General features: G+C 37.9%; 1 protein-coding gene across 2 annotated transcripts in view; it reads right to left on the reverse strand.

Moving 5' to 3' along the window:
* Positions 1 to 5,016, reverse strand: part of LOC122806315 (ankyrin repeat and BTB/POZ domain-containing protein BTBD11-like) — a 164,067-nt gene extending 159,051 nt beyond the window's left edge. Inside the window, exons 1-2 of one of the 2 annotated variants that reach the window (XM_044076631.1) lie at positions 4,853 to 5,016; positions 318 to 1,266 (exon numbers count right to left, since the gene is read on the reverse strand). In XM_044076631.1, coding sequence (XP_043932566.1) covers positions 318 to 1,266; positions 4,853 to 4,855 — 952 coding nt within the window. In that variant the 5' untranslated portion in view covers positions 4,856 to 5,016. Of the gene's footprint in view, positions 1 to 317; positions 1,267 to 4,795 lie in introns of both variants that reach the window. The other variant, XM_044076632.1, reaches the window with a different exon arrangement.
* Positions 5,017 to 27,159: the final 22,143 nt, after the last annotated feature.

A 27,159-nucleotide genomic window follows, 5' to 3' on the forward strand; every position in this document is an offset into this window, starting at 1 on the left:
TGCTGTTAAACCAAACACATATTTAAGTCTGCTGTTGCAAATTCCTTTCTGATGAGAAACCTATCATAGCCTAGAAAGAAGTAATTCATGTTTTGTAATACAGTGCTGCAAGCATTATGTATGTTCCTGCAAATTAAAGCTATATGGACTTTCTGTTCAGAAAATGAAAATTTCCTCTCAAAACTAAGTTCTTTATCATTTTTGCTCACAGAAAGAATGCTCAATGCAGTAGATACAGGGTGACCACAATATGAATGTTAACTGTAAGGTTAGGAATCTCACATACTGATGCACTGAATTCACAGTTTATACCTTACCATAAGCATTCTGCCCACAGATGAGGTGCTCAGAGGACTGAACAAGTCCCCAAAGCTCTGGATCTGTGTTTATGATTAGGTCCAGTGCATTGTCAGTGCAGTCTTGTCTCGCTCTTGTCTCAGTGGTGTGACTAGCCAGTAACCTTGTATACATTTCCTCCAGCAAGTTCTCCATGTATGCTGTTAAGTAAATGGCCGCATGTTCATAAATACGAGCAGAAACTCTGCTATCCACCATCCACCTAAAAAAGGAACCAACTGAGAACCTCAGGCCACACAGACTGCTTTTGCTGCTCTGAAGTGGCTCTTCACTGCTCATGTTGTAAAGGGACAGGGCCTTCACTGCAGCAGCATTGCAAGCTTCTGAAAGAGACCAAGACAAAACAACCTTTGCGGCACTTTGCACCTCATGTTTACCACACCTGGAGTAAAATGTACTCAACCGCTTCGCTTCCCTGGCAATCCTCAAAAGTATTCGTCCAAGATACACAGACATTTTCTTGGTCAAGGATTTAGAAATTGGCTCAGTAATGCTGCTTGGCTGGCAAGCTCTGACAATAGCAGTCACCTCATCTTCTGTCCATGGCAGGTCATCTACAGGAGGCAGTGTCGTACAACAGTACAGGCTTTCAGTCTCTTCAATCAAGGAGGACTTCAGAGTGTCTCTACTGTTTACTGCATCACCAACGGTGCCAGATGTGTTCCACACACTGCCTCCCTGACCATTTGAGGCATCAAATGGAGAAGAGAGTGACAATATGGAAGACCTAGAAGAGCCCATGGTTCCTCCATATCCAGAGTCAAGTGTATGATTTTCAAAGGTTTTCATTGGAGAGCTACAAAACACAGATGTCTCAGAATGTTGCTTCCCATGAGACTTAGGGTGTCGAAACATGTCTGCAGTGCAACTCGGACCAAGCTTCTTGTCAGTTCCTATGTTATGAAACACCTAAACCAAAAAAAAAAAGGGAAGAACAGTGAGGAAATTGCTTTGCCAAATCTTACTTCACAAGTTAACTAGTTCAACCGAAAGAAAAACATTCCATTTACTAGATGACATAATAGATGTGCAAGTGATATCCAATTCCTGAAATTAAACGTTTTTTCTTGTTTCAGGTGCAAGGAAAGGGGCAATACTGGTCTTTGCTCCTTTGAGCATAGCATATTCTGTAGTTACTTTAATATTAAGACACTCCTGTGATGGACTAGACGTCTCCTTTTACCTTACACCAAGTCCTGTACCCAGAAGCCTACCAACACGCTCCCAACTTTAGCTTCTGTTCTAGTTCATTGACAAGTATATGATTTATGCTAAATGAACCTCAGCTATTTCAGCCTGTTTTAAGTGTGCTCAGTTTTTTTTTGTTAATTTAAGCTATAAAAACATGCTTTCCGATGTTTTAAATACAATGCACTTAAACAGTTTTGTTATAAGACCAATGAAAATAAAGCATAAAAGTGGTAGAAGCAAAATTGAGTGTCCCACCCCCAACTGCAAGACCAAGAAAAGAACAGGAACAAATTAAACCAAAGGAATAAATAAAGCACATTTCTTCCACACATTATTACAGAACAGAATATCTTGTTTATAAAAAAATACTAGAAAATTATGAATATACAGTCAAATTGCAGTAAATTACAACTATTCAGTACAAAAACAAGGTCTTTCGCCTTCATCCAAGTCTGAGAAGATTCTGTGAACTTGAATTTGCCTTCAGCTATTTAAGTCAAACCCTCTCTTAATAAAATGCTGATCAACATTCAAATCTGCAAGATTTCACCTAAATTTTGCAGGCCAACACTCACTTCAATTAGTTACTCATAAGCTTATCAGCTTAGTGATTTTGAAGCTTCAACTAAAGGAACACCCAACCACCTACAGCTTTACCCTACATCACAAACAGACACCTGCCATCCTCCTCCTTGTATTTTGATCGGAAATTCAGCATAACCTGAAGATGTACAAAAATCAGACAAAATTATTAGCCCAGGTCTACAAACTATTGTATCTAATAAGTCCAGTACCACTTTAAAACCATTGCTCATAAAACTAAACTTTACTACAATCTTTTCTAGGAGATCCTTGATTTTTCCTTCTTTAAATAAACAGCCCAAACTACAACAGCCATAAATCTTAACTTCGTTGCTCAAGAACTCTGGACAAAGCCAAAAATAATGGGGGTATAGATGCAGACTTCAGGGACAGCTTTTAAAAAGCACTTCAATAGAACTGGTTTTGTATTAACATACCATTTCCGAATATTAAATACAAAAATAATACCTGGTTTTACTGACCATCTATGATCCTCATGACAGAAGATCAAAAAAATTATGAGAGAAGAAGCAAAACTGACATCAGGAATATTCTGAACATTTAATAGGTACGACAACAGCTTTTGTAAAACTCCACCCTCCAAGGTTTCATTGATTCCCAAAAAAAAAAAAAAAAAAAGCCAGCTGTCACCTTCCATTTTTTCTACCATTCTGTTCAGGTGCCTAACACTTAACTATGACAGCACCCCAGCTGTAACATATTCATGAACCATGTACTTCAACATTGCAAGCATGTTATCAGTTAGTACTAATAAATAAATTACTACGGCGATACAGACAGCTCCTCTCCAGAACAGTCCTGGCAGAGACTGTATCAAAATAGTTTTTTGTTGTTGTTGTTAATACACGACAATTTAGTGGGTAGGATATTGGAGGGCTACAGTAATAGCAAGCTAGAGAATATCCCAGGAAACATGATCAGATAAATATACAAATGTATCTGCAAACAAAAGTGAACTGGAATAGACATGAAATACGCTGAAATGGTCTGTGACAGATCAAGCTAAAGTCATCCTAGAGCTGTTTTAGTCAAGTTTTACAAATATGCACATTTAAAAATTGGAAATTAAAACTATACATTGCTCTAAAGGTCAACATTAACCAAGAGGGTTTTGCACTCTTACAATAAAATACTTAAAACATTTCTATTTCCCCATGGCAAGCATGAAAAAAACATGGGAGACGTGTATTTCTGTATACAATACTATTCCCCATGTGTAAAAATGGGAAAAAGGGGTTGTGGATGGATGGACTAAGGAGTGCTCAAAATTTAAAAGGGGCAAACAGTGCAGGAAAACACGTTTAGAAATACTATGACCGTACTAGAGGGATTTGTCCTATTCTGACCACAAACTGCATTTGGAATGCTTAGCAAACTGGCCTAAAACTCCTGAACAAGTTAAAACCATTAAGCAAAGTGCGCAGTTTGACAGACCTAGAAGCTCTCTTCTTTTAATAAAAAGAAACGGGATTTCTGCAGTACAATTCTTTCTGCTGTCAATCCAAGTACATCTTAACACTGACACCACGCAAAGGTTAAGAAATACTTTATATTGCATGATAAATTCCAATGCATAGCATTACGTTTTTAGATCTTGTTTCGTATGATACCTTTTAACCTCTTACCTCCAGAATTTGGGTGAAATCCAGAAATCAGGACAATCAAGGATTTTTTTAAAGGTATTAGTGTAATTAACTTGAGAAACTTAAACTTAAGAAGCGAGTTAAATATGCATTTTTAGAGGCAAGCCCACAACTCTAATTGTGTAGTCCGATGTATTTGCTCCCAAAATCGACATCAAGAACAACTGAGCAAAACTGTAAACCAACATGAGAGAGCATGGTTCATGCACAACAGGGTTATTACCCCCCCAAGAGCAGAAGGAGACAAATGCTCCAAAAGGGATAATCCAAGCCACAACATACTTCTCGACTGTCCAGCAGCAGCACACGGCTGTCCACTGGAGTAATTGCTCCCATTCTAAGTTCTCTTTGAAGATTTACACGACCGAAAACAGAGCAGTGCTACTCTCCAACGCCGGCTGAGACGTTTCAGCAGTGCTGTGCCTGTAGGGATTTAGTGCATTCACCTTACAAGTAGCTCAAGAAAGTTCTTGTTCAACCACTAGGTTAAATAAAGTTACAATCCTGAACACAGACCCAAAAACACAACCACAGCTCCCAGTACGCACCGAGGTCTAATTCACAACGATAGCTATCTTTGTTAATGACCTGAGCTTCCATTACTTGACCCTAAACGCTAACCACTGCCCTGGAGACGTATCAGACCTACAACCACCAAAGGGGCAACAAATGTTTTTGAAAAATCCTCTGATAGAGTTGCAGCTTAACTCTGAAGGCTACAGCAGAAGGCAGCCTGTCGCGTTTAAGCTCCACTCTGTGCACAAAACTGTGTTATGTTAGACTTTTATTTACAAAAAAAAAAGTCTTACCAGACGATTTACTGATAAAGCTGTGCAACTACAAGCAAAAGCAGTAGCGGGCATTTTTAAGGTTTCTAATGTTTCAGTAGCAATTTTACACTGTTCTGAAACGTGTGTAAACTTTTCGCTTCCTCTACATTACATTAAACGCTGAAAACATGTAAAATGCTGCTGACCAACGTTTGTGATGTATCTACTTACCTCCCCTCATTCAGTTTCTTCAACTTCTCCGCTACTTTTATCTTGTCTTATACTTACCATGTCAGTTATTAATCCTCGAGTGTGACAGCTATACCCTGCGTGTCTTTCAGAGCACACACACCAACACACTGGTTTGTTGTGAAAAGTTGGCTGGATATTGTAGCCACTCACATAAGCCCCGCGCAGCACCAAGGTTGCAGTAACTGCCTCGCGCTGTTGGAGGTGAGCTCCATTACATTGTCTGACAGCTTTAAACTCCGCCCCAGACACATCACACAGGTAGTGTCAAGAGTCAGCATTATGCAAATTTGAGAACTGACTGTTCAGTAAGTGGGCAGCAGAGGGCATACCTCTCAACGAGTTAGTGCAAGAAATTTGGGCAAAGCCTTACAAAATGTGGGGGTGGGTGAGGGGGGGGGGGGGGTGACAAAGGCCCAAAATAGGGACTGATTTTTAACTATTGCTCTTAAAAATTTAGACAGTGCCTAGATTAACAGGGTTTGTGTTAGCATACATATTCGGAAGGATTTGAAGTCTGAAATTCAAATGTATGCCATTATGTATTTATTTATGTATCTTTATTTATTTATTTATTTATTTACTGACATTTGTTCACTAGGTTAGTCCAGGTGAGCCAGGGGCCCATTTTCAGTGGATACCCGAGGAAAAACGCTGCAGAAATAATACAAGCAAGTGTGATATTTACAAAATATTAAAGAAGAGTTACAGAAATATAGCACAAGTCAAAAATGTGTGCACATGCACTAATGACTTCAATCCTCAGATCATCGCAGTGATTTGTCAGAAAACCACAAATGTTATGAGGAATAGAGCAAAAAATATGAGGCAAAAGTCTGGACATTCTGCGAAAATCTGGATAGACGAGAGATAAGGCAGAGAGTTGCCTCGTCTACTGTTAAACTGTTACTTTGCATTATGTACAGTTAAAAGTTTTTTGACTTTACACTTTATTTCATGAGTTCAAACTGAAGTGATATTTTTTTGATTTTTATGTGAATGTATTTAATATTTGCATTATTTTAATTTTTAATAACATTTTGGTTTACTCTGAACCGACCCCACCTCTCACATGCAAACAGCAGGTATGGGGCACGTGGGAGCCTTGTACAGATTGTCATTCCACCCCTTTCTATCTAGCTGGTATCATATGTATCATTTTACAAAAATGAGAGAAACATGTTTTTTTGAAATCCAAATATATTTTGAAAGCTTTTCAGAACTGCCACTATTGTCTAATAGGTTTATTAGCGCCATAATCTGGTGCATGGTTAATGCAGATAGCACAGATCCAGTCACAGTTCTATCAACTGTACTCATCTCAGTTCATTTTTTTTCTACTGGTCAGAATCATGATATCTTATGAAGTCGGCAACTTCAAAAATAATCTCCTTAAACTGTAAATGTATATATCTTGCTTATGCACATAGAAGCATTTTAACCTGTTTGTGGCGGTGGCACCCTGGAAGGGCCATCTGTACTGATCAAGAATCCCACTACTTACACTGTAAGGCACATACCTCTCAAATGTACAGTTTTTCACAGAATGTAAAGATTTTTTCATCGTATTTTTGGTCCAGTTTTCATAAAATTGTGGTTTTCTAGCAAATTAGTGGCAACTCATTAAAAACTGAAGTCAGAAAATAAAAACAGACACTTGAGTTTCAGACTTCATGTTGTTGTGTCTTTTGGCTTTTCCCGGTTAGGGGTCGCCACAGCGGAACTCCGGTCCGTTAATGATTGGCAGTAGATTTTTACATGCCGAGTTGCCGGCCCTGACGCACAACCTTCAACGAAGGTACGCCTATTCACGCATGTCTCCACACAGAAGACGCTCTAGCTGAGAATTGAACAGGACAACGTCTTACTGTGAGGCGACAACGCTACCACAGTACCACCGTACCCTTCAGAAAATTCATCCTAATGTAAAACCTGTTATTGTATCAAGTTTCTAAACTTGTAAGAGCAATATTTAAATTCTGTCTGTATTTTTTGGGCCTTTGTCCCACTTTTACTTATGGCTTTGTCCAGATTTCTTGCTCTAAGAGGTTGAGAGGTATAAAGAGGCATGTAATTCTTTAATACTTCCATATAATAAATTATATTATTGCTAGGCAGAGCCTAAGGAAATACTACAGGTGCATCGTACCTTTCAACTTTAAGAATTCTCGACTTAACCAAAAATAATGGGGGCAGCAAACTTCTCAACCTCTTGGCGCAAGAAATTTGGACAAATCCAAACATAATAGGTTCATAGGTAGGTACTAGGCTATCGGCCCAACGGCCTAAGTAAGCCTAGCCAATAAGGTTCCCTGGCTTATGCCATCCAAGAAAGTTAATTTCATGTGCCCCTGTCGAGCAGAGCCACAGAAGTGATCCCCGAAGTGTATTTCCTATTTTCCATCCACTCATCAAGATTTTTCTTGAAGAGTGCTAATGAGGAACTTTGCTTGACATAAATGGGTAGCTTGTTCCGGAGTACAGAAAGTCTCTGGGACAGGAATCTATCCCTCTAGCATGTCCTGTGTATTGTGGTGACAAGGTTTAGGAGGTCCCTAGAGCATGTAGCTCGGATGGATTGGGATTTCTTTAGGTGTAGCATGTTCAACAGCTCTGGGTTTAACATAGCTTTATATGTTAGGCAGATATCTCCTTGGAGTAGGTAATATGCTACAGAGTAAAGCTGGAGTTTTTTGAGATGGTCAGTATAGGGCATCTGTTTGAGGCCCATAATCCTCTCTGTGAGGTACTTTTGTGGCCTTTCCAACTGCTGCAGATGTCTTGTGAGGTATATTCCAAAAGGGCCATTGTACTCTATAATGGGTCTAATGAGTGCTGAGTAGAGGGGAAAAATTACCTTTTTTTTCCTGGATGAGAACCCTTTTGTGATGAGGTGTGCCACATAGAAGGATTTCCTGACTACTGTGGCGATGTGATTATCAAAGGAGAGACTACTGTCCATCTGGGTCCCAAGGTCTCTTATCACACATTTGGTGTTAAGTAGACTGCCGTTTATGTGGTAGTTCATGGGTACAGAGTTTTTACCAAAGGGGATGATGATGCACTTTTTGGCATTGAGCTTGAGGCCATGCCTCTGACACCAGGCATCTGTCTCAGTGAGGCCCTTCTGTAGGATGTCCACATCATTTGTGGACTCGACTATGGCTCCTAGTTTGCAGTCATCTGCGAACTTCATTAGCCAGAGGCCTTCTGTGTTAGCCTGTACTTAAGAGAAGTAGATACCAAACAGGAGCTGTCCCAGGACTGAACCCTGTGGTACTCCACTTGTCACTGGTTTGAAGTCAGATTTGGAGTCTGCAACTTTTACAGTGTGGGTTCTGTCAGTGAACCAGTTGGCAACCCATCTTGTGATGTAGGGATTTATACCTAGTTTAGTGAGTTTAGTTATAATTCCAGAATGGCGGATGGTGTCAAAAGCCTTGGCGAGGTCAAGATAGGCTGTGGGAACCACCTTACCCTCGTCTACAGCTTTGGTGACTGCCTCAAAGAAGTTGATCAGGTTCAGAAGGCATGATTGCCTTTCACAAACCTGAAATGGGTGGGGTCCAGAGTTGGAGGTTACCATTGTCTTTGTTTCTTAGTTCCATGATGATACGTTCCATGGCCTTGCAGACCAGACTCATCAGGTTAATAGGGTGATAGTTCCCAGGATCAGTGGTGGCTCCCCCTTTGTGGAGTGGGATAACTGTTGCTGTGCACCATTCAGTGGGCACAAAGCCTGATGTAAGACTATGACTGAACATGGTGCTTAGGTGGGGAGCCAGTTCGTTCTGAAGTTCGTGTAAAACACAGCCTAGGATGTTGTCTGTTCCAATGGATGGTGTGTTTTCTGTTTTAGAGAGTGCAGCTTTTACCTACATATATGTGATTACAGGGACTCTGCATTCTTCCTGTATAGATATGAGCCCTTTAGGGGGTGAGAGGGGGGTAAAGTTAGTACTGAACCTATCTGCCAGGATGTTGGCAATATCAGTTGGTTGTGTAATTTTCATACCATTGTGCTGTAACTCAGAGCAGATCTGGGTGTTGTCACTGAGATTCTTGACATAGCTATAGAATGCTTTGTGGATGCCCTTAGAATCAGTGGTGATTTTGTTTTCGTAGTTAACTTCAGAGGATCTTATAAGGGATCTCAGCTTCTTACTGAGGCTGACCAGGGAGCTACTCCACTCATGGGATTTTACTGTCTTTTGCAACAGTTTCTTCCTTCTGTTGTAGAGTTTGTTTATGGCAGGGGACCACCAAATTGGCTTCCTTTTTTTTTGGAGGATAGTGTCTTGTTTTTGTTTGGGATAGCACAATCCAAACACTCGTGTAAGTGCTTATAGAGTGCATTTGTGTAGGATTCAGCAGTTGTAACTGTATTGTCCATCTGCATGGGTGTCATGAAGTTCACCACTTCTGTCTTAAGAAACATGAAGTTGGTTTTGGATACATTTTTTACCGTGATTTCCTTAATGGTGGATGGGGGCAGGATGTGGATATCTAGGGTGATTAGCTTATGGTCAGATATGACCAAAGAGGAGTTGACTTCAGGTGTGGAACACCGGTCACTCATGCTGGTAATGACTTAGTCTAGGATATTGTTGCCTCTGGTGGGGATGTGGATAAGTTGATCCAGGACATTGGAATTTATGAATTCCAGAAAGCGTTGAGTGAAGGAGTTGGTACATGAGTAGTTTTCCCAGTTAATGGTGGGGTAGTTGAAATCGCCCATTATTAGAATGTTTGGTTGAACCCTAATATTTTCCGGTATGTCATGAGTGGGAATCCTGGGGCATGGTGGGGGATCTGTAGCAAGCTACAATTTGGATTGCAGTTTTGCCCAGATTTAGTTACACTTGGATAACCTTGGATGCATTATGCTGAGCAACTAGCCTGGAGGTGTGGATATCCTTAATGAATATGGACATACCTCTGCCTTTGATGTTCTGGTCCAGGTTAGATGGCCGAAAAGTGTGGTATGAGTTATAGCCTGGTAAATCAGGGGTGCTCTCTAGAGCCTTGAACCAAGTCTCAGTCACTGCACAGATATCAATGTTCTCCATTTTAAAGAGTGCCTCGAGTGAGTGCATTTTGAGATTTAGACTTCTACATTGAGTAGCATTACCCTCAGTTTTTGCTTGCCTGTTCCTGTTACGGTGGTGAATTTGTCATTTGAACCTTGCCTAAAAAAGGCACTATAGGTGCGGCAAGACCCTAAGCCGTATCCAGAATCCTAGGGACGACAGGTGTAGGCCATCTCTGGCAAAGCATCGTGGTCTGTTGACCATGTCGTCCCAGGCAGACAGATAATGGAGCCCCTTAGAATGACACCAGAAGCTTAGCCAATTGTTGAAGTCAATCATTTTCTCCTTGTACTGCGGTATCATTCTGGGCGATGGCAGGATGCTACTCAGGGCTAGGGTCATACCTGCCTAGGCTACAAGATCAGAGAGCTCTTCAATGTCTCTTTTCATATAGTCCACGGAGGTACGTCTCAGGTCGTTCACACTAACATGGACAATGACAGAGTCATATTTGTACTTGTTGTGGAGTAACCTGAGTGTGTGGGTTATGTGGCAGATCCTGGCACCCGACAGGCAGCTGACAGTAATGGAAAGAGAAACGCACAAAAATAGGGATGTATTTAAGTATCTCTCTTATAAACTTAGAAAGTAGCTGGAATATTAAAGGTTTTATATTAGCATGCATTTTCTGAAGGTTGTGAACTCTGAAACTCAAATGCATGCCATTCTAGTGCCATTGGTTTGCCAGAAAACTATATATTTTAAGTGGAACAGACCAAAAATATGAGACAAAAATAAGGACAGTTGAGAAGTATGGGATAAAGGTGCAAAATCAGGAACAATTTCAAAACAATACTCTAATTCACTAAAAAGCTAAGAGAACTGGATTTATATGAACATTAATTTTATGAATGATGAGACATATGAAACTCTTTTGCCTGGTACCACTGACTTTCTGTACTTCCCACTGATGTACCAAAAAAAATGAGTGGCAGGACAATATTATGAGGCAAAATCAGAGATATTCTGCAAAAATCTGAAAAGTTGAGATATATGGACGGTATTCCTACTGACTAATGGAAATTTGGCCACGGTACCAGGGGACTTCTATTGGTTGCTGCTCCATAATGAGGGGGAAGTGACATGGCTACAGGAAGCAGTCAGCAGAGAGAGAGGACAGAGAAAGATCGGTTAGACAAGGTGATAGTAACTGATCTTGAGCCAGTAGGATTCAGTATTCAACAACTGCTGTAGAGACAATAGTCAAGTGATAGCACCTTATGGGCTGAAATCATTGATAAAATAAATGACTTACAAATGGAAATAAAGTACTTTCTATATGTAACTGGTCTAAAAAGTGATTCTTTCGTTGGTACAGTCTCACAAGAGAGAAGCATGCCCTGGTGAGAACAGGAAGAATTATTCAGGAGTCAGGTTTACCCCTGTCCTTTGCAGATGCCCTATAGAAGACAACACAGTAACACACTGAAACACGACTAATTGTCTCTTCCGAATTGCAGCAACATTTATGCCCTATAGAAGACAACACAGTAACACACTGAAACGTGACTGATTGTCTCTTCTGAGCTGCAGCAACATTTTTTTTTGTTGTGATTTTGTTATTTAGAGCCAGGGACTCCAATACTTTGCAGTGGTGGTGCTGCGGTAGTGTTGTCGCCTCACAGTAAGACGTCCTGTTCGATTCTCAGCTAGAGCTTCTTCTGTGTGGAGACATGCGTGAATGGGCGTACCTTCATTGAAGGTTGTGCGTCAGGGCTGGCAACTCGACACATAAAAATCTACTGCCAATCATTAGCGGACCAGACTTCCGCTGTGGCATCCCCTAACTGGGAAAAGCTGAAAGACACAAACAAGAGCCAGGGACTCCAATGGACATGTATATATTTTTTTTTGTGAAAGACATTATATTTCCTTTGGAATTTGTTCCTCAAGTTAGAGCTTTGGTGCATTTTTCCACAAAGACAATTTATGATTTATATTTTGAAACTGGATCCCAATTTCAGATTTATAACTGAAAACATAATTGTTTTCCATGAAATCACCTTCTGAAAGGACAATCTATTTGATTTTAGTTGCTTGTGGTAACGTTATACTTGTGGCATTCTTTTAATGTGCTTTTACATTAGGAGGACCGAGACTACTCATCTAAGTGTCATTGCCTGGTCTTTCTGAGTTGGGACATGTACAGAAGGGGTCTAAGTGTAGCAGTTTTATTGACCAGAGGGCTCAGTAGTCAGTTTACTACTTTTTCAGTGCATGTATAAATTTAGAACATTTGCACTGAGCTGGTTAGCAATGTCCTGTACAGACACAAATATCTAGAAAGCAAATCTTCCCTCGAGAACTGCCCATATAGCTGTACCCTGGAAAGCAGCAAGTGTAGAACAACCATCTTGCACTCTGATAAGCTTAGAGCAGCTAGTTTGTGCATCAAGTAGCAATAACATTAAATGTAGTATTATATAGTTTGTATCCCTCCTCCAGCATCAAAAAGCACCTTTAGCAGCCTTCTGCTAACCAATTAAAGGATTGGGCAACATGGATATGCAATTTCCCAACTCCTAGGCAGCTAGCTTGGAGAATATGGGTATACTGAAACAGTTTAGCAATTGTCTCATGTTTACTGACAACCACTTATTTATTTTATTTATTTATTTGCAGTTGGTTTACCAGGATAGTCCATTGGGCCAAAATGAACCCGTTTTCAATGGAGTCCTGGGGAGAAAAGCTCCAAAAACAAACAAACTAGGTACATACAATAGATTACTAATGATAATTATACAAATGTAAAAAGATACAAGCATTACATTTCAAAATTCAGGAAACATTTCAAACAATACAGTCTAGTGATGAAAATTTGAGGTGTTTTAGGCTGTGAAAAGTAAATTGCATACTGATACAGAGTAGTTATTATGTAAGGAGCATAAGCTTTACAAGGTGCAGTCAAATACAGTCTTTGCAGATACCATGGGAAAAAAAATAATGTGAGTTATGGGGAATTAATAAGGAAAAATTGCTGGAGTAACATGAGAGTGAAAGGAGGATGAAAATTGCCAGTATTAGTTATGAGGGGTGGGAGCAAGAGCATTCCCAGTGGGACATTAGATGTATGAGAAGAGATTTTTTGAACATATAATGGTTAGAGGTGGTGCGAATGGATGGTGGTAGTGAGTTCCAAAGACGTGCTAGGTTATAGGATAGTAAGTTTTTGCCTGGGGGATGAGTTGGTTTGTGCACTTCTAATAGGTTTTGATTGTTTGACCTTAAAACTCTATCAGGTAGGTGCATCTTAAAGGCAGGAGACAGGGAGGGACAGAGAGAGAGGTTGAAAATGAGCTTATGGGCAAGAGTTAGCTGAGTATAGCTGAGATGATTGGGTAGTTCTAGCCAATTAAGTTTTTGGAGAGAGGAACAGTGGTGGGTGGAGGACCTATGGCTGTTAGCGAACTTGGCGATTTTGTTGTAGCAAGAGGAAAGTTGTTTTTTTAGAGAGGACTGAAGATTAGTTAGGAGTGGTGCTCCGTAGAGAAGGGAGGAGATAAGAAAGGAAGAAGAGAGAGTGATTTTAGAGGTGCTTGTAAGGTACTGATTTTGTCAGTAGAGCATACCTAGTTTTTGATTTTTTTTTTTATATTTAATTGTAGATGGGACTTGAAATTAAGCTGGTTGTCAATTTGGACACCAAGTAACTTGGCTTCTGACACCAGTTCCAGAAGTGAGTTATTCTGACTAGTAATCAAGAATGTGTTTATATCGAAAGGAGTAACTTTAGAGGGGGTAAATACCATTAGTTTAGTTTTGGAAGCATTGAGTGCTAGGTGGTTAATTTTCATCCATTGCTCAATGATTGAAAAAGCTTCTTGTGTAAGCTTTAGGAGCATAGGGGTAGATGTGGCAGAGCAGATAATGGTAGAATCATCTGCATATTGGATGATATTTGAGAATGGAATAGATTTGCGGAAATCATTTATAAATATATTGAAAAGAAGGGGACCTAGTATGGAGCCTTGAGGAACTCCGGTGGGGGTACTAATAAAAGAGGAGGTTGCCTTTTTCCATTTTACAGCTCATATAGCTGTACCCTGGAAAGCAGCTAATGGTATTGCACAAAGTAATCCTTAATGTAACAAATACAGTATGTGAGAGGTGTACATAATGTCACTGAAGGAAGCAAAACTCTTGCATACAAGCGCACATCAGATTGTCAAAACAACACACACAACACTCACCACACCTTGTACACAACACACACACATACACCAGCATATGCTGAGCCACTTAAATGCAATTTTCCCAAACCCCAAAGACCTCCTCGACATTCTATCTGCAAGTATTATCTTCAAGAAACCCAAAAGCACTCGGCAAAAGCAACATCTAACACCACGCATACAGCCGCACTCAGTAGAGCCCCAAATCAAAACCCCATATGGCAAGCAAACACACTTCCCAGGACTCTAGTCTTATGGGACTCCATTGTACAACATACCGATGCCCCTCTAACCAGGATGAACAAGAAGATAATGGACAGTTGCTGTTTGGAGCAATGATCCGCCAAATTGCTTACACACAAGTCATTGCAGCATGGGTACTGGTATGAGTCAATCATAGTCCATGTAGGTATAAACAACCTGGGCTATATCTCCTTAGATTATATAAAAAGAGAAATCAGAGAGCTCCCTGACTGTATCTCAGGCTGGTATGAGCCCTACACTGAGCAGCATATTACCTTCACCAAGGATGATGCCACAATACAAACAGAAGATGATTGACTTTAACAATTAGCTCAGTTTCTGTTGTCATTCTAGAGAGATCCAATATTTGTCTGCATGGGGGGGACATGATTAAAAGACCACATTGGTTTGCCAAGTGCGGTCTAAACCTGTCCCCCGTGGCTTTCAAATACCGGCCAAAACATTAGTCTTCCCCCATAGAGCCTTTTCTAGGGAATGGCAAATTGACAAACCTACCGAAACAGCAACATCAACTCGAGAACCGCAAGGTATTATTGCTCAATTCCAGAAGCCTAAACAAAAAAAAAAAAAATACTCCAAACCCTCCTCACACTTGAGAATATAAACATCTGTGCAGTTACTGAGACATGGTTTAAAGCACAGACAGTGCCCTGACAGTGCAAGGTTTCAGTGCTTTCCACACATTTGGATCAGTAGCTCCACAGACAGGGACTAAAGGTGGAAGTGTCTCAATCTACATCAGTAACAAGCACACCTCTTGGTTGGTTAAACAGGATGCTATGCTGGAGTTTCTCCACATGCAGATCACCTAAGACGAAATCCCATACCATATATTAGAAAGCTATATGTCACCCTCTATGTCGCATGAAATTCATAGCTCATACCTGGATCTACTGGAGATACTCAACATCCAACCTGACACCTTACTCATGGGGGACTCCTGTATATACTGGGAATCCTATATGGCTTCAGATGTGCAGGCACAGAGATTCTTGGACTTCATAAACACAAACACCCTTGACTGGTTAGTGCATATGCCCACTAGAGATTCCAACATACTGGACTTCACACTCACAAATACATAACTATGGGAGAACGTTACACACCGCCATCCTGTGACAAATCATCATTGGTAAGGTCTAACCACAACTCTTCAAATTCAAAATCAAAATCAATTTGGTTAGTTTGCTTTGGAATAGTTCCTATGTTTTATTAAGCAATAGTTTCTTAAAATTCAATGCCCTTCAATCCCAGGGAACACAGAAATCTATGCAGAATTGTTCACAGAAATTCTGTACAACCATTTCAATGGCTGTACAGAGGCTGCTGTACCTACCAGAAGTAAGCTAAATGCTATTTCTAAAAACAACACCCTACCCCACCCCCTCTGGGTGGGATACTAAATAAAACAAGCTATACAACAAAAGGAAAAAAAGTCATGGCAAAAATCAGAAAGTGTAACTCCCATAAAGATAACTCTCTCAAAAAATAAACAGGCAACTAAGAGGGCTAAGTTATCCAATAAAGCCAATTTTGAAGTCAAGATAGCCCCCCAGTCAAAAAACAAATATAAGGCCTTCTTCAGTTATGTCAGAAATCTCAAAGACAACAGTGTGCCAAACTGGTGGTTAATGATTCCAAATTCACTGAGGAGCAATATTATGAATCTGCTGGCTGATAAATTCACCACCCCCAGGAAATAACTTAAAACATAGCCCCTCCAACTACAAATAGAGAGCAGGTCCTGGCTGTGGTCACTAAGGCCCAGAGCATAGCCTCAATGGGCTCAAATAATATCTCAGGATGCCTCCTGAGTAGCCTAAAATACAACCTACCAAAGCCACCGGGGTTACTATTTAACTATAGTCTCAAAATTAGCTTTGTGGTATGAGAATTGAAGACTGCAACAGTGATCTCTCTTCATAGGGTGGATTATCAATAGATCTTGGACATTGCAGATCTATTAGTCTGCCTTGTCTTATATGCAAAGCCATGGAATGAATTAGCATGGAAATAGTCAAAGACATAGGAAGCCTTCAGATACTGTACCCAACTCCATCTGGTTTTGTCAAAGGAAGATTGTGCCTTACTAAACCTGGTGGACAACATTGAGAAGGTTACCAAGGCAATGGATAAGAGTAGAATGGTACACACTGCCTAGCTTGACCGGGCTAAGGCATTTGATACAATACAATGCTCGGGCATTGTTAACAAACTTACAGAATTAGACATAAACCCCTATATAACACACTAGATAGCCAGCTGGCTCATAGGATGCAGGAAGTTAGGAGTGGTGAGACCACATTCATAAAGAGGCCAGTCACCAGCAGACTCCGTTAGAGCACTGTGCTGGCCTCACTCCTCTTTGGCATCTACTTCTTGGAAGTCAAGGCCAATGTTAAAGGCCTCTAGCTGATCAACTTTGCAGATTGCAAACTGGAAGCACTCATACAATCCCCCAAGACACAAACAGCTTACAAGAGGGTCTAACACAGACAAATTGGTGCCAAAGTCACAGCTTAAAACACAATGCTAAGAAATACATAATAATATCTTTTGGGAAGTTGGCCACCCTGAGAAACCATGTCATCAATAAAACACCCCCCAAAAGCTGACCCGTTAGTCAGGGTTTTGTGAACACATGTGATTAGTAACCTGACTTTCAACCAACACGTGTCTATCGTTCATAGGTTCATAACTAGACGGACGACCACAAGTGCCTTTTTTAAGCCTAATCATGCATCCCAAATCTCTGACAAATTCTCATACCCTTGATAAAAGATTTACCCTAATGGGCTCATTCAGTTGTTTAGCGATGTATGAAAAAGCAATTCAGTGACACTGAAATGAAAGAATAACACCAGTGCCCCATCAGTAATTTGCCCACATATGCACAACCACTCAAATGACACCAAAACGAAACATTTCCGCAATGACCTCTCCAGGAGTTTGTCAATGTATGCGCATGCATCAAAATGAAACATTTCCCCAAACTGACTCCTTCAGTATTTTGTCCTTTTATCATAACGTACTTCACCTACATCAAAAGGAATGATTTCCTGTGTGATTCCTTCAATGGCATGTCCATGTCTGCACAAAAAGCAACATGAAACCTTGACTCTGACAACCACTTCACTGACACAAAAATGAATCATTTTCCAAATGACCCCTTCAGTAGTTTGTCCCAGTATGCACAAGCACTTCACTGACATTTTCCCTGATGATCTCTTCAGTGGTATGTCCATGTATACACAAACACCAAAATGAACCCCTTCGTTAGTACGTCCTTGTATGCATGGTAGCAAGGAAATCATTCTATGTCACTAAACTTATAAATAAGGGCATGGCATCTAAGTCCAGGGAAGTCATCGTGCCACTGTATTCAGCCTTCATCAGACCCATCATTGAGTATAATGCTTCCTTTGGTATGTACTTGACCAGATACATGCAGCAACTTGGACATCCACGAAAGTTCCTTACAAAATGAATACAGGGCATAAACACAATGTCCTATGTGGATCACCTCAAAGCCCTATCTCTATACTTGGCCACCTACAGACTACTGAGAAATAGTTTATGCTTGGTATACAAGGCATCCTTGGATCTCACTCTGATTGACCGTTTGCATATCCACAGACTGAACCGCATCAGACCTACGAGATCTAAGAACCTAAATATTGCTTACGACATATAGGACATGTTAAGAGACATATATGTATCTCAGACAATTCCCATTCTCTGGAATAGGCTCCTCATCCATGTGAAACAAAATCCCCCTAACCCTTTTCAAGTGTAACCTGGACCGGTGGATGGGAAATCAGAAATTCATCCTGGTCTGGTACCCATATCTCTGGTGGACAGAAGCAGTCAGTAAATCATGTCCAAACTAACATACATCCCTATAAGTCAGCTTTACAAATAGTCTGACATAATCTTTATATGAAAAAAATGAGTGTGTTGGTCACGTTCATTTCCATACCTATCAACCACTGTACATTGTAGAGAAAATGTTGATCTACATTTTCTTCCCATTAACAAATGTTTGTAGAAACTTGCTGTGGCAAAAAATAAATAAATAAATAAAAATAGAGCTAAACTTACCAGCCTGTCACCAAGGGCAAAATGTAATCTTTAACCTTGGTGACATCAGCATACAGAAATCTGAACTGTGTTCATAGATGTTAATGGGAGCACAAACACACATATGCAGAGATGCATCCATTAAATCCTGTGGACGTAATTCATGGTATCCCTATGCTGATGTCACCAGGGGATATAGTAAATTTACTTAAGCCATGGTTCAATAAAAACTTACAAAGCTTTTTCTTTAAAAAGCAGCCCAAATAAAAGGATGAAGGTGAATGATAAAAGCACATTGTAGCACTTAACCCATTAGATGCCATGATTCATATACAGATAGACAAATACACTTTAATAAACCTTGGTCACATTTTGTGTTTGACTTTCCTCTTAACAAAAATGTAAAATGCAAATATGGATAAGAGGCATGTTTCTAACTAAAAGAAGTGAAAAGATTCTGCAACCTGGTGCATTTTATCAATGAGTTTAAAGATCAGTTAAGAATATAGATTTGGGGGTTGGGAAGATTTTACTGATCTAAGTGTGGTTAATAACCAATTAAAGCATATTACTTATCAGATATACATTAAAATAGTAGATATTTGTTGTGATATGCTGGATAGCCAAATATTTTTTCTTTTCATTTATTTATTTGTGGTGAGGTAGAACATTTAAAAAAGTAAAAAAAAATGATGTGTGAAGATCGTGGGCAATTAACACACAACAAAGATAATTGTGTTAAACAGTATGCTAACTATGAAGAATCAGATCTTTTTTTTTTTTTTGTGTAGATTGTCCAAAAAGTAATACAATATAAACAAAAATGAAGTTGAAATTCTGGGTCCAGAACAGAGATTTCTCCAAGGAGGATTCCATTCAAACTATGGTAGAGAGGCATCCTGCTGAAAGTTCCTTATTAGTCAATAATATATTTTCTGTATTACAAAATTATGCGAGGGGAGATGAGCAACCCTGTTGAAATGACTAATATTTTATTTTCTAAGCACTTTGCTAACCTGGTTACCAATACCAACCTTCTGACTGCAACGTGTTCTGCTACTATGGACATCTTGCATTCATTGACTACTGAAGATAACACCCATCATAGATCTAATGGTTTACTTGTCTTCATATTACATAAGATATGGCTGAGGGTTTCTTAAGGAAAACAAAATTAACAGTGGCAGTGGGATGCATAACATACGTGGTATATAATTTATGTAGGGTCATATACGGTTGCTCCACTATCATCTCTAACAGTCTCTTGCAGAGATGCATTGTTCTAGAAAAAGGCCAACATCATTCCAGTTTATACGAATGGGAGTTATATTGTTATGTATTTAGATCCCTCCAAAGCATTTGATACTGCATCATATTCAGTTATAGAATGCACAATGAAATCTGATATTAATTCCTTTATATTAAACTGGATTAACTCATGGCTCTCTAAAAGTCAGTTTAATGTAAACATTAGAAGCCATAATTCACATTGGCCAGATGTAAAGTCAGGTATCTCTCAGAGGTCTGTTTAAGGTTTGGCACTTTTCAACATGGTATTTTCCTTTCCACCAACACATAAAAGTGTTTGGATTCCCAAACACACAGATGATATCAGGTTAGGATCAGTTATTACTAATGACATTGGTTATAATATATTCATTAGCTGTCTTTCTAGTTTAGTAAAATGGCTGAACAGGAATGAACATGAATGGGTTTAATATCAATTTTATTAACTGCAATTTCATGACTTTTTGACCCCTGAAATCAGTCATGGCATCTTATCAGGGAACTTTTGGGAGTACTATACTTATATAAAGATTTTGATGTCCATTATGGATTACAAACTGAATTTTAAAGCGAATGCTTCAGTGATCAATTATAAAGTCCTAAAAGTATGTGGCCACCTTTTCAGAAGTTTTCAATCAATAATTTTTATGATCTTCTGTTTTACTTATAAAATTATTTGTAAGTTACATTTGGCCAACTAAGTCAAATAATATGTTCTGTTCATATTCTCAGGATGAATTAATTCTCCTTGAGGGAGTACAAAGAAAATTTACTAAATGCCTATGTGGTGTTCAAATTTTAACTATTCTGACGGACTTAAAAACTTGGACTTTATTTTCCATTCATTACCATTTTATAAGAAGCAGATTATGCTTAGGGTTCAGTATTTTAATCAAGGAATTAAGACTCTTTCTGGGTTTGGAGTTAACTCTTTCCAAAAGATTTTTTTTACATACCAGTCTTTGTCACTATCTTGCTTCTTGTAAAATTATAAGATGATTCAGATTTGCTTCTTCCAGCATTGTTCACTTATGGAATAGGCTCCCAGTTCATATATATAATCCCAACTCCATGAATACTTTTATGATGCCACTATATTCTTGGGTTGGCCATTTAGTATCCTCTGAAAATGTGGAGTCTGTTCATACATGTCCTTTGGCCTGAACACAGGTACACCTTGAACTATGAATTGTGTCTGTTTCTGTCGATATTCAACCAAGTGAAGATGGAATTCCATATTTTTTAAATAAAATGTTAGATGAATGGGAACAACATTATTATTTAAAGTACTTAATGAATTGGTAACACATATGAAAGAAAACATTTTATACAAAGATTATTAAAATGTATTAACATTATTCTGGAAGGTAAAGATAAGACATCATTAAACCACCAGAGACCAACTGCTGTTGTGATTTGTGATTACAAGTTAGTAACCTATACTTTTGGAGAAATGCTTACAGTGGCTCTGGAAAAATAATATATGCATAAAAGTGCAGGGATTGAGAAAAGGAATCGGTACACCTGAAATATTATGATTGGTTAAGAATTTTATCAGAAATTATAAGCTGACACAGAATGATGGCCTATTATGGTAAATTTATGTTTGAAACATATGATTCTGTTTCCCATTAACAGATGTTTTCTTTAATGGAGATATTTGGACTTGGTGGAAATTTTTTGGGTTGACTTAAAGAATTATACACATATTAAACTTGCATTTCCATGCTTAATACAATTTTTGGTAGTGTAATTCCTTTATGTAAAGGAATATGACAGGTGAGTCCTTTGAGAATGGTTATGTATGGCAGGTGTTATAGTTAAACTACTTGTAGTTTCTTTAATTCAGGTAGATGTCCCTTCATATTGTCTTATGTAGCTGGCCTACTATTATATGCTTTGAATAATGAATAATTTACTAGCTGAATGACTCAGGTCAAGAAAGCATTAGAGTTTTTGGCATTATCTGTAAGTGTAAAAAAATGCTACTTTTGGATATGAAGGCTATTATCTGGGATTTTATTTTATATGTGTACATTCAGTAGCTCAGAAATTAACTTTGTTGATTTTAAGTGTATACAGGCACAAATGGGAAATATATACAGAAGACACAGACTTGGTTAAATATTTGGAAAAACTTGGCCATGACTTATGAAAAATACTCATTTATTCAGAAGCTGTATTTACAGTTATGGAATTTACCTAGATGGAATTTCTTCTTTCTCCTATAGAGTTGGAAACCAAATTAATGCATACTGTATACTTAGGTAAATACAAAGAAGGAGAGTTAAATACAATACAGCCATTATTAGTTACTTTCTATATTTATTGCTAAGGGGATATTAATAGTATAGTATAAAATAGTATTCCTGTAGATAGGTCTGGGAAAATGTATGGAACTCTGTTAAAAAGATGGAAATAGGGCAATCTTTTCAAAAATAAAGGGAGATGAAGAAACATTAAATGCGTCATTAAAGATTTGACAATGACATATCAGCTGGGATATAACAACCTAGAAAGTGGAAAGATGAAATCATATCACAATTTGTGAAGAAGGATTTAATCATTTACACATTAAGTATTATAACAAGTTATGTGAGAGATTACAGCTGAGTGAGACCCACCTTTTTAAAGGACTTTATATAGTGATTAGGACATAAGCTAGCAGTTAAAGCATTAATGAAGTATAAGGTAATGTCTGAAAGCTTGTTTATACAAGGTAATCAAAACCACTGAGCATCTATTTCTCACATTAAATGTTTGGAATCATTTGAAAAGGTACATCTGATATGACCTGATACATGTTTTTTATTTGTTGAATTATTATATTATGATGTTAAACTACATGGTGAAATTTCTGAAGCAGAATTATTCAAATGGGCTAGCATATTTTGCAACAGTTGAGTGATATGCCTATGTATTGTAAAATAGCTATGACACTGAATAAACTTGTTTATAAATTGTGGAGTATTTTTCTACATTGCAATATGGTAAAACTCAAACACTGTGTTTAATGAACAATGTTTTATTATGTGAGCAATAAACCAGGTTAACCCCCTACTCATTGTTGCTTGACAATGAGAAAGAATTTTCATGGATACCGCAAGCAAATACCTGATACAGAGAATGGAGAAGCAGCTGTTCGATGAGGTGATAGCGACTGAAATTGATCTGCAAGGGCTTAGTACTCAACAGGTGTTGCATTTGGATGGGCAGAAGTCGAGTGATAACCATGATATCTTATGGATGGAAATATAATACATTCTATGGATAACACTGTTTTAAAAAGTGATTCTCTTGTTGGTGCAGTCTCACCAGAGAGTGGTATGCTGTTGTAAGAACAGGAAGGATTATCTATGGGTCAAGGGTTGCCCCTGCCTTTTGTAGATGCCGAACAGAAGACAACACAGCAACCCACTAAAACTATGCTGACTGCCTTTTCTGCATTGTACAATTGTTTTTTGTTACAGTTTTGTTAAAGCTGTGGGGTCCATGAACAAGTACATGCTTGTTGGAAGGATGTCCTAGTACTTCTTGGAATTTCTGTTCCTCAAGTAAGAGCTATGGTGCAGTTTTCCATAGAAACAATGATTTATGTTTGGAAACAGAGTTGTCTTTACAGGCAGTCTTACATACTTTTGACATGATAAAAATTAACAAACCTTGATCATTTTTTCCATTTATGGCTTGTGTCTTAACAAAAGATGTAAAATTCAAATATGGACTGGAGATGTTTCTAAATAAAACTAGAGTTACTCAAGAAATAAGAACAGAGCCACTGACTTAGTCCAATTTTTCTACAAGATTACTGACTTATTAGGAATACAGACTGAGGGATGGGAGAGCTTCACTGGTCTGTGTGTGGCAAGTAGCCAATTAAAGCATATTACTAGTCAGATATATTTTTAAAATAGATGTTTGTTGAGATGATGGCCAGCCAAAGATTTTTTTTTGTGAGGTCTGCCATCCAAAGATTTTTTTTTTTGTGAGGTCTGACATTTTAAAAGAAACTGTAAAAAATGGTGTGTGTGTGTGAAGACTGTGGGAAAATAGGACATACTAAATGATTAAGCAGAGTATTACGTGTGCAGAAGCAAACCATTTTGTGTGGATTGTCCATTGTGTTTCTCTTTTATTATATTATTTTTGAAGCTGAAATTTTGGATCCAGAAAAGAAATAATTTTCCCAAGAGCATTCCATTCAACTAATGGTGGACAGACATCCTGTGGAGAGCCCCTTGCTATCAATAAAATGTTCTGTGTTACCAAATGATATGGGGAAGGTGAGATGGAAAGCTCTTGGCTGATATATCAGAAGTACAGAAAGATGAAAAAACTAAGTGAAAATGATACTTTAAAGAAAAAGAATGCCACATTATATGAGGATAATCACCTTCACTGTTCATAGTTGGCTTTCAGATGTACAAGGGTGAGGAATTATATAATAGATTAACATTTTAAATGTTTTTTTTGGCATTTGTTTGGGATATAAGAAAAGTTCCATATACTGAGCAGAAATTTATTGAACAGTAGTTGGGAAGCCAACATTTTTGGTCCTTTCAAAAAGATTCATGTTCTGGAATGGCTACTTTTTTTGTTAAATTCAGATAAGAAGCTATACCTGAACATGGAATAATCAATTATAGACATGGTATATGGAGGTTAGATGTGGAGACTAGTAAATGTTTCTACCAACACCATATTAGAGACCCAAACATTTCTATAGGAAAATAACACCATGATTGGATATGTTTATTATTATACAGGGAGGTGATTTCAATTCATGTTTATTATCTAAAATGGAACAGAAAAAATACCTTTTGAGGATATTCAGGCAAGGGTATATAAAACTGTAATACAGAAATATAAATTAGTCTCGTGTTCCATTAGGGTATACTGAAAGGGGCTATTACATATTAGAATAGACTACATTTTTCAGCATCCAGTTATTGGAATTACCTGGACAATTATTTAAAGAGTTTTCTGATCATCAATTACTTATGACTGACCTACATATTACGCATATCTGAGTGGACAGATTTAAAACACAGAATTGTACTATAAATACAGAATTAATCAATATATACTTTGATTATGTAAAGATCATTCAGGACTACAGTTGTTCTATCATCTTCACCTAAAAAGAAAATTATTTTTGAATATAGTGACAAATTTATAAGGGAAAAGCGCATGAAGTAAAAAGTCTCTAATGTTAATAAATTATTATAATAATGGTATTATAGAAAATAGAAATATAATGTCTTTAGAAACAAAATGATGGGGGAATTGTGAAACAAGAACTGAGCACTAGTTGTGGCAAAAAAAAAAAATCAGAGAGTTGATAGAACTGAAAATATTTTGTTTGATGTTTCTGTTACAATATTGTATAGTGAACCACATGGTTAAATTAATGAAGAAAGGCAATATTACCAAACCATTTGAGATATCGGTACATATTATATAAAGAAATTTCAGAAGAAAGTATTGGGATTTTCGAAAATTCATTTACATAATTTAAATATAAATGTGGATATTTTAAATAAGCCTTTTCTGCATTAAAGTTGCATATAGTTTTGAAATCTGTTTCTTTCAATAATCAGGTAGAGATAGAATTCTATATTTTTAATAACACTTTAAACAAATGGCAAAAAAATATTATTGAAATACCTTAATGTTGAGTAATGTGGGAAAGACAAATGTGTATATGAGGATTGTTACATTGTTTTTTTTATAGTTATTGTGGAAGGGAAAAAATAAAAGTAATCTTAAACCAATTAGAGACCTATTCCTGTTGTGACTTGTGAAAATAACTTTGTATTCTGTATGTAGCAGAAATGGTTACAAATGCTTCTTGAAAATAACATGCGTGGGGAAGTACAGAGTATGAGAAAGGGGAATGAAGTGTGGTTGGTAAGAGTTTTATAACACATAAGTTAACACATAATGAACGATGAATATGGCGACTGGATATCATGAAAGCAAACGACTGTTTCTCATTAACAAAAATTCTCTTTAGCAGAGGGACTTAGACTTGTTGAAAACTTTCTTCATTAGGCTAAATAAGTAAATACTTATTCAGTTCGCATTCCTATGATTAACAGAAGATTAAGTAATGTAATTCCTTTATGTAGAAAAATAAGCAGGGGTATTCTTTGAGTACCGTTTTATTTGGTTAATGTATGACAGGAGTTATAAATCTAGTTAAAAACACGAAGTTTTTTTTTTAAATTCAGGTAGATATGCCACTATATTGTCTTATGCAGGTGAACTACTATTATATGCTTCAAATATAGATCAGATTACTAGCATAATGATTCACATCAAGAGATCATTACAACTTTTTTGTATTATTGATGTGTATAGAAAACAGCACTAGTTTCAGATATGAAGGTTCTCTTTTAGGAATACCATTTCCTACTCGAATGTTCACCATATTAGGAAATGAATTTGGTGATGGATTCTAAGTTGATATGGATACAATGGGAACTGTATATAGAAGATGCAGAACAGATTAAATATATTGAATATATTGACTATGACATATGAAAACAAGCTCATTTAATGAACCTACATTTTACAGTTAGGAAATTTGCATTGCTGGATTGTTTTGCCTCACAGAGAGCTGGAAACAAAACTTATGATTTTTTTTCAGGGCTATGGAGAAGTATGTTGAATCCAATATGGTGAAGTATTTTGCATCTAGATAGCGTTGTTGCCTCACAGCAAGAGGTTCTCCCGTTCGATTCTCGGTTGAAGTGCGGGAAGTGCCTTCTGTGTGGAGTTTGCATGTCCTCCCCGCGGTTGGGTGGGCGTTCAAAAGACATGCGTAAATGGGCGTGCCTTCGTTGAAGGTTGAACGTCGAGCTGGCACCTCAGCGTTCATCAAAATCTGCAGCCAATCATTAGCAGACTAGAGTTCCCCTGTGGCGACCCCTAACTGGGAAAAGCCGAAAGACAACAACAACATTTTCTATCTAGACAAATATAAGGGAAAATTAACTGTGATACATTCAGTAGCTGTTTTTATTGCTTTAAATGGTTTTTAGTAATACAAAATATCTTTTACTCCTATTAATGGGAATATTGCAGCACTGTTCTAGAAAGATAGAATTGGGATGAGATTATTAAGTGACCTAGAAGGTGGAAACATGGAATTACATCACAATTTTTTGATGAATGGGATAATTTAAATGACAAGTATTACAATGAGTTATGAAAGAGAGTACAACTGGGTGAGGCCCAATTTGATATGATGTTTAGGACATAGGAAATTATCAGTTAAAGCATTAATGAAGTATAAAGTATAAGGCAATGTCTAAGAGAGATTGTGTCTGCAGGATAATAAAAATCATTGAGCTCCTATTTTTTGAATATTCTCCAGTTAAAAAAAATTGGAATTACTTCAAAAGGGTTCAACTTCTGACAGGGCTTAATACATGTTGCTTAGCTGTCTATT

Source organism: Protopterus annectens, chromosome 7.part0, assembly GCF_019279795.1.
Source record: "Protopterus annectens isolate FY-2018-M chromosome 7.part0, PAN1.0, whole genome shotgun sequence".
Classification (NCBI taxonomy): Eukaryota; Metazoa; Chordata; order Ceratodontiformes; family Protopteridae; genus Protopterus; species Protopterus annectens.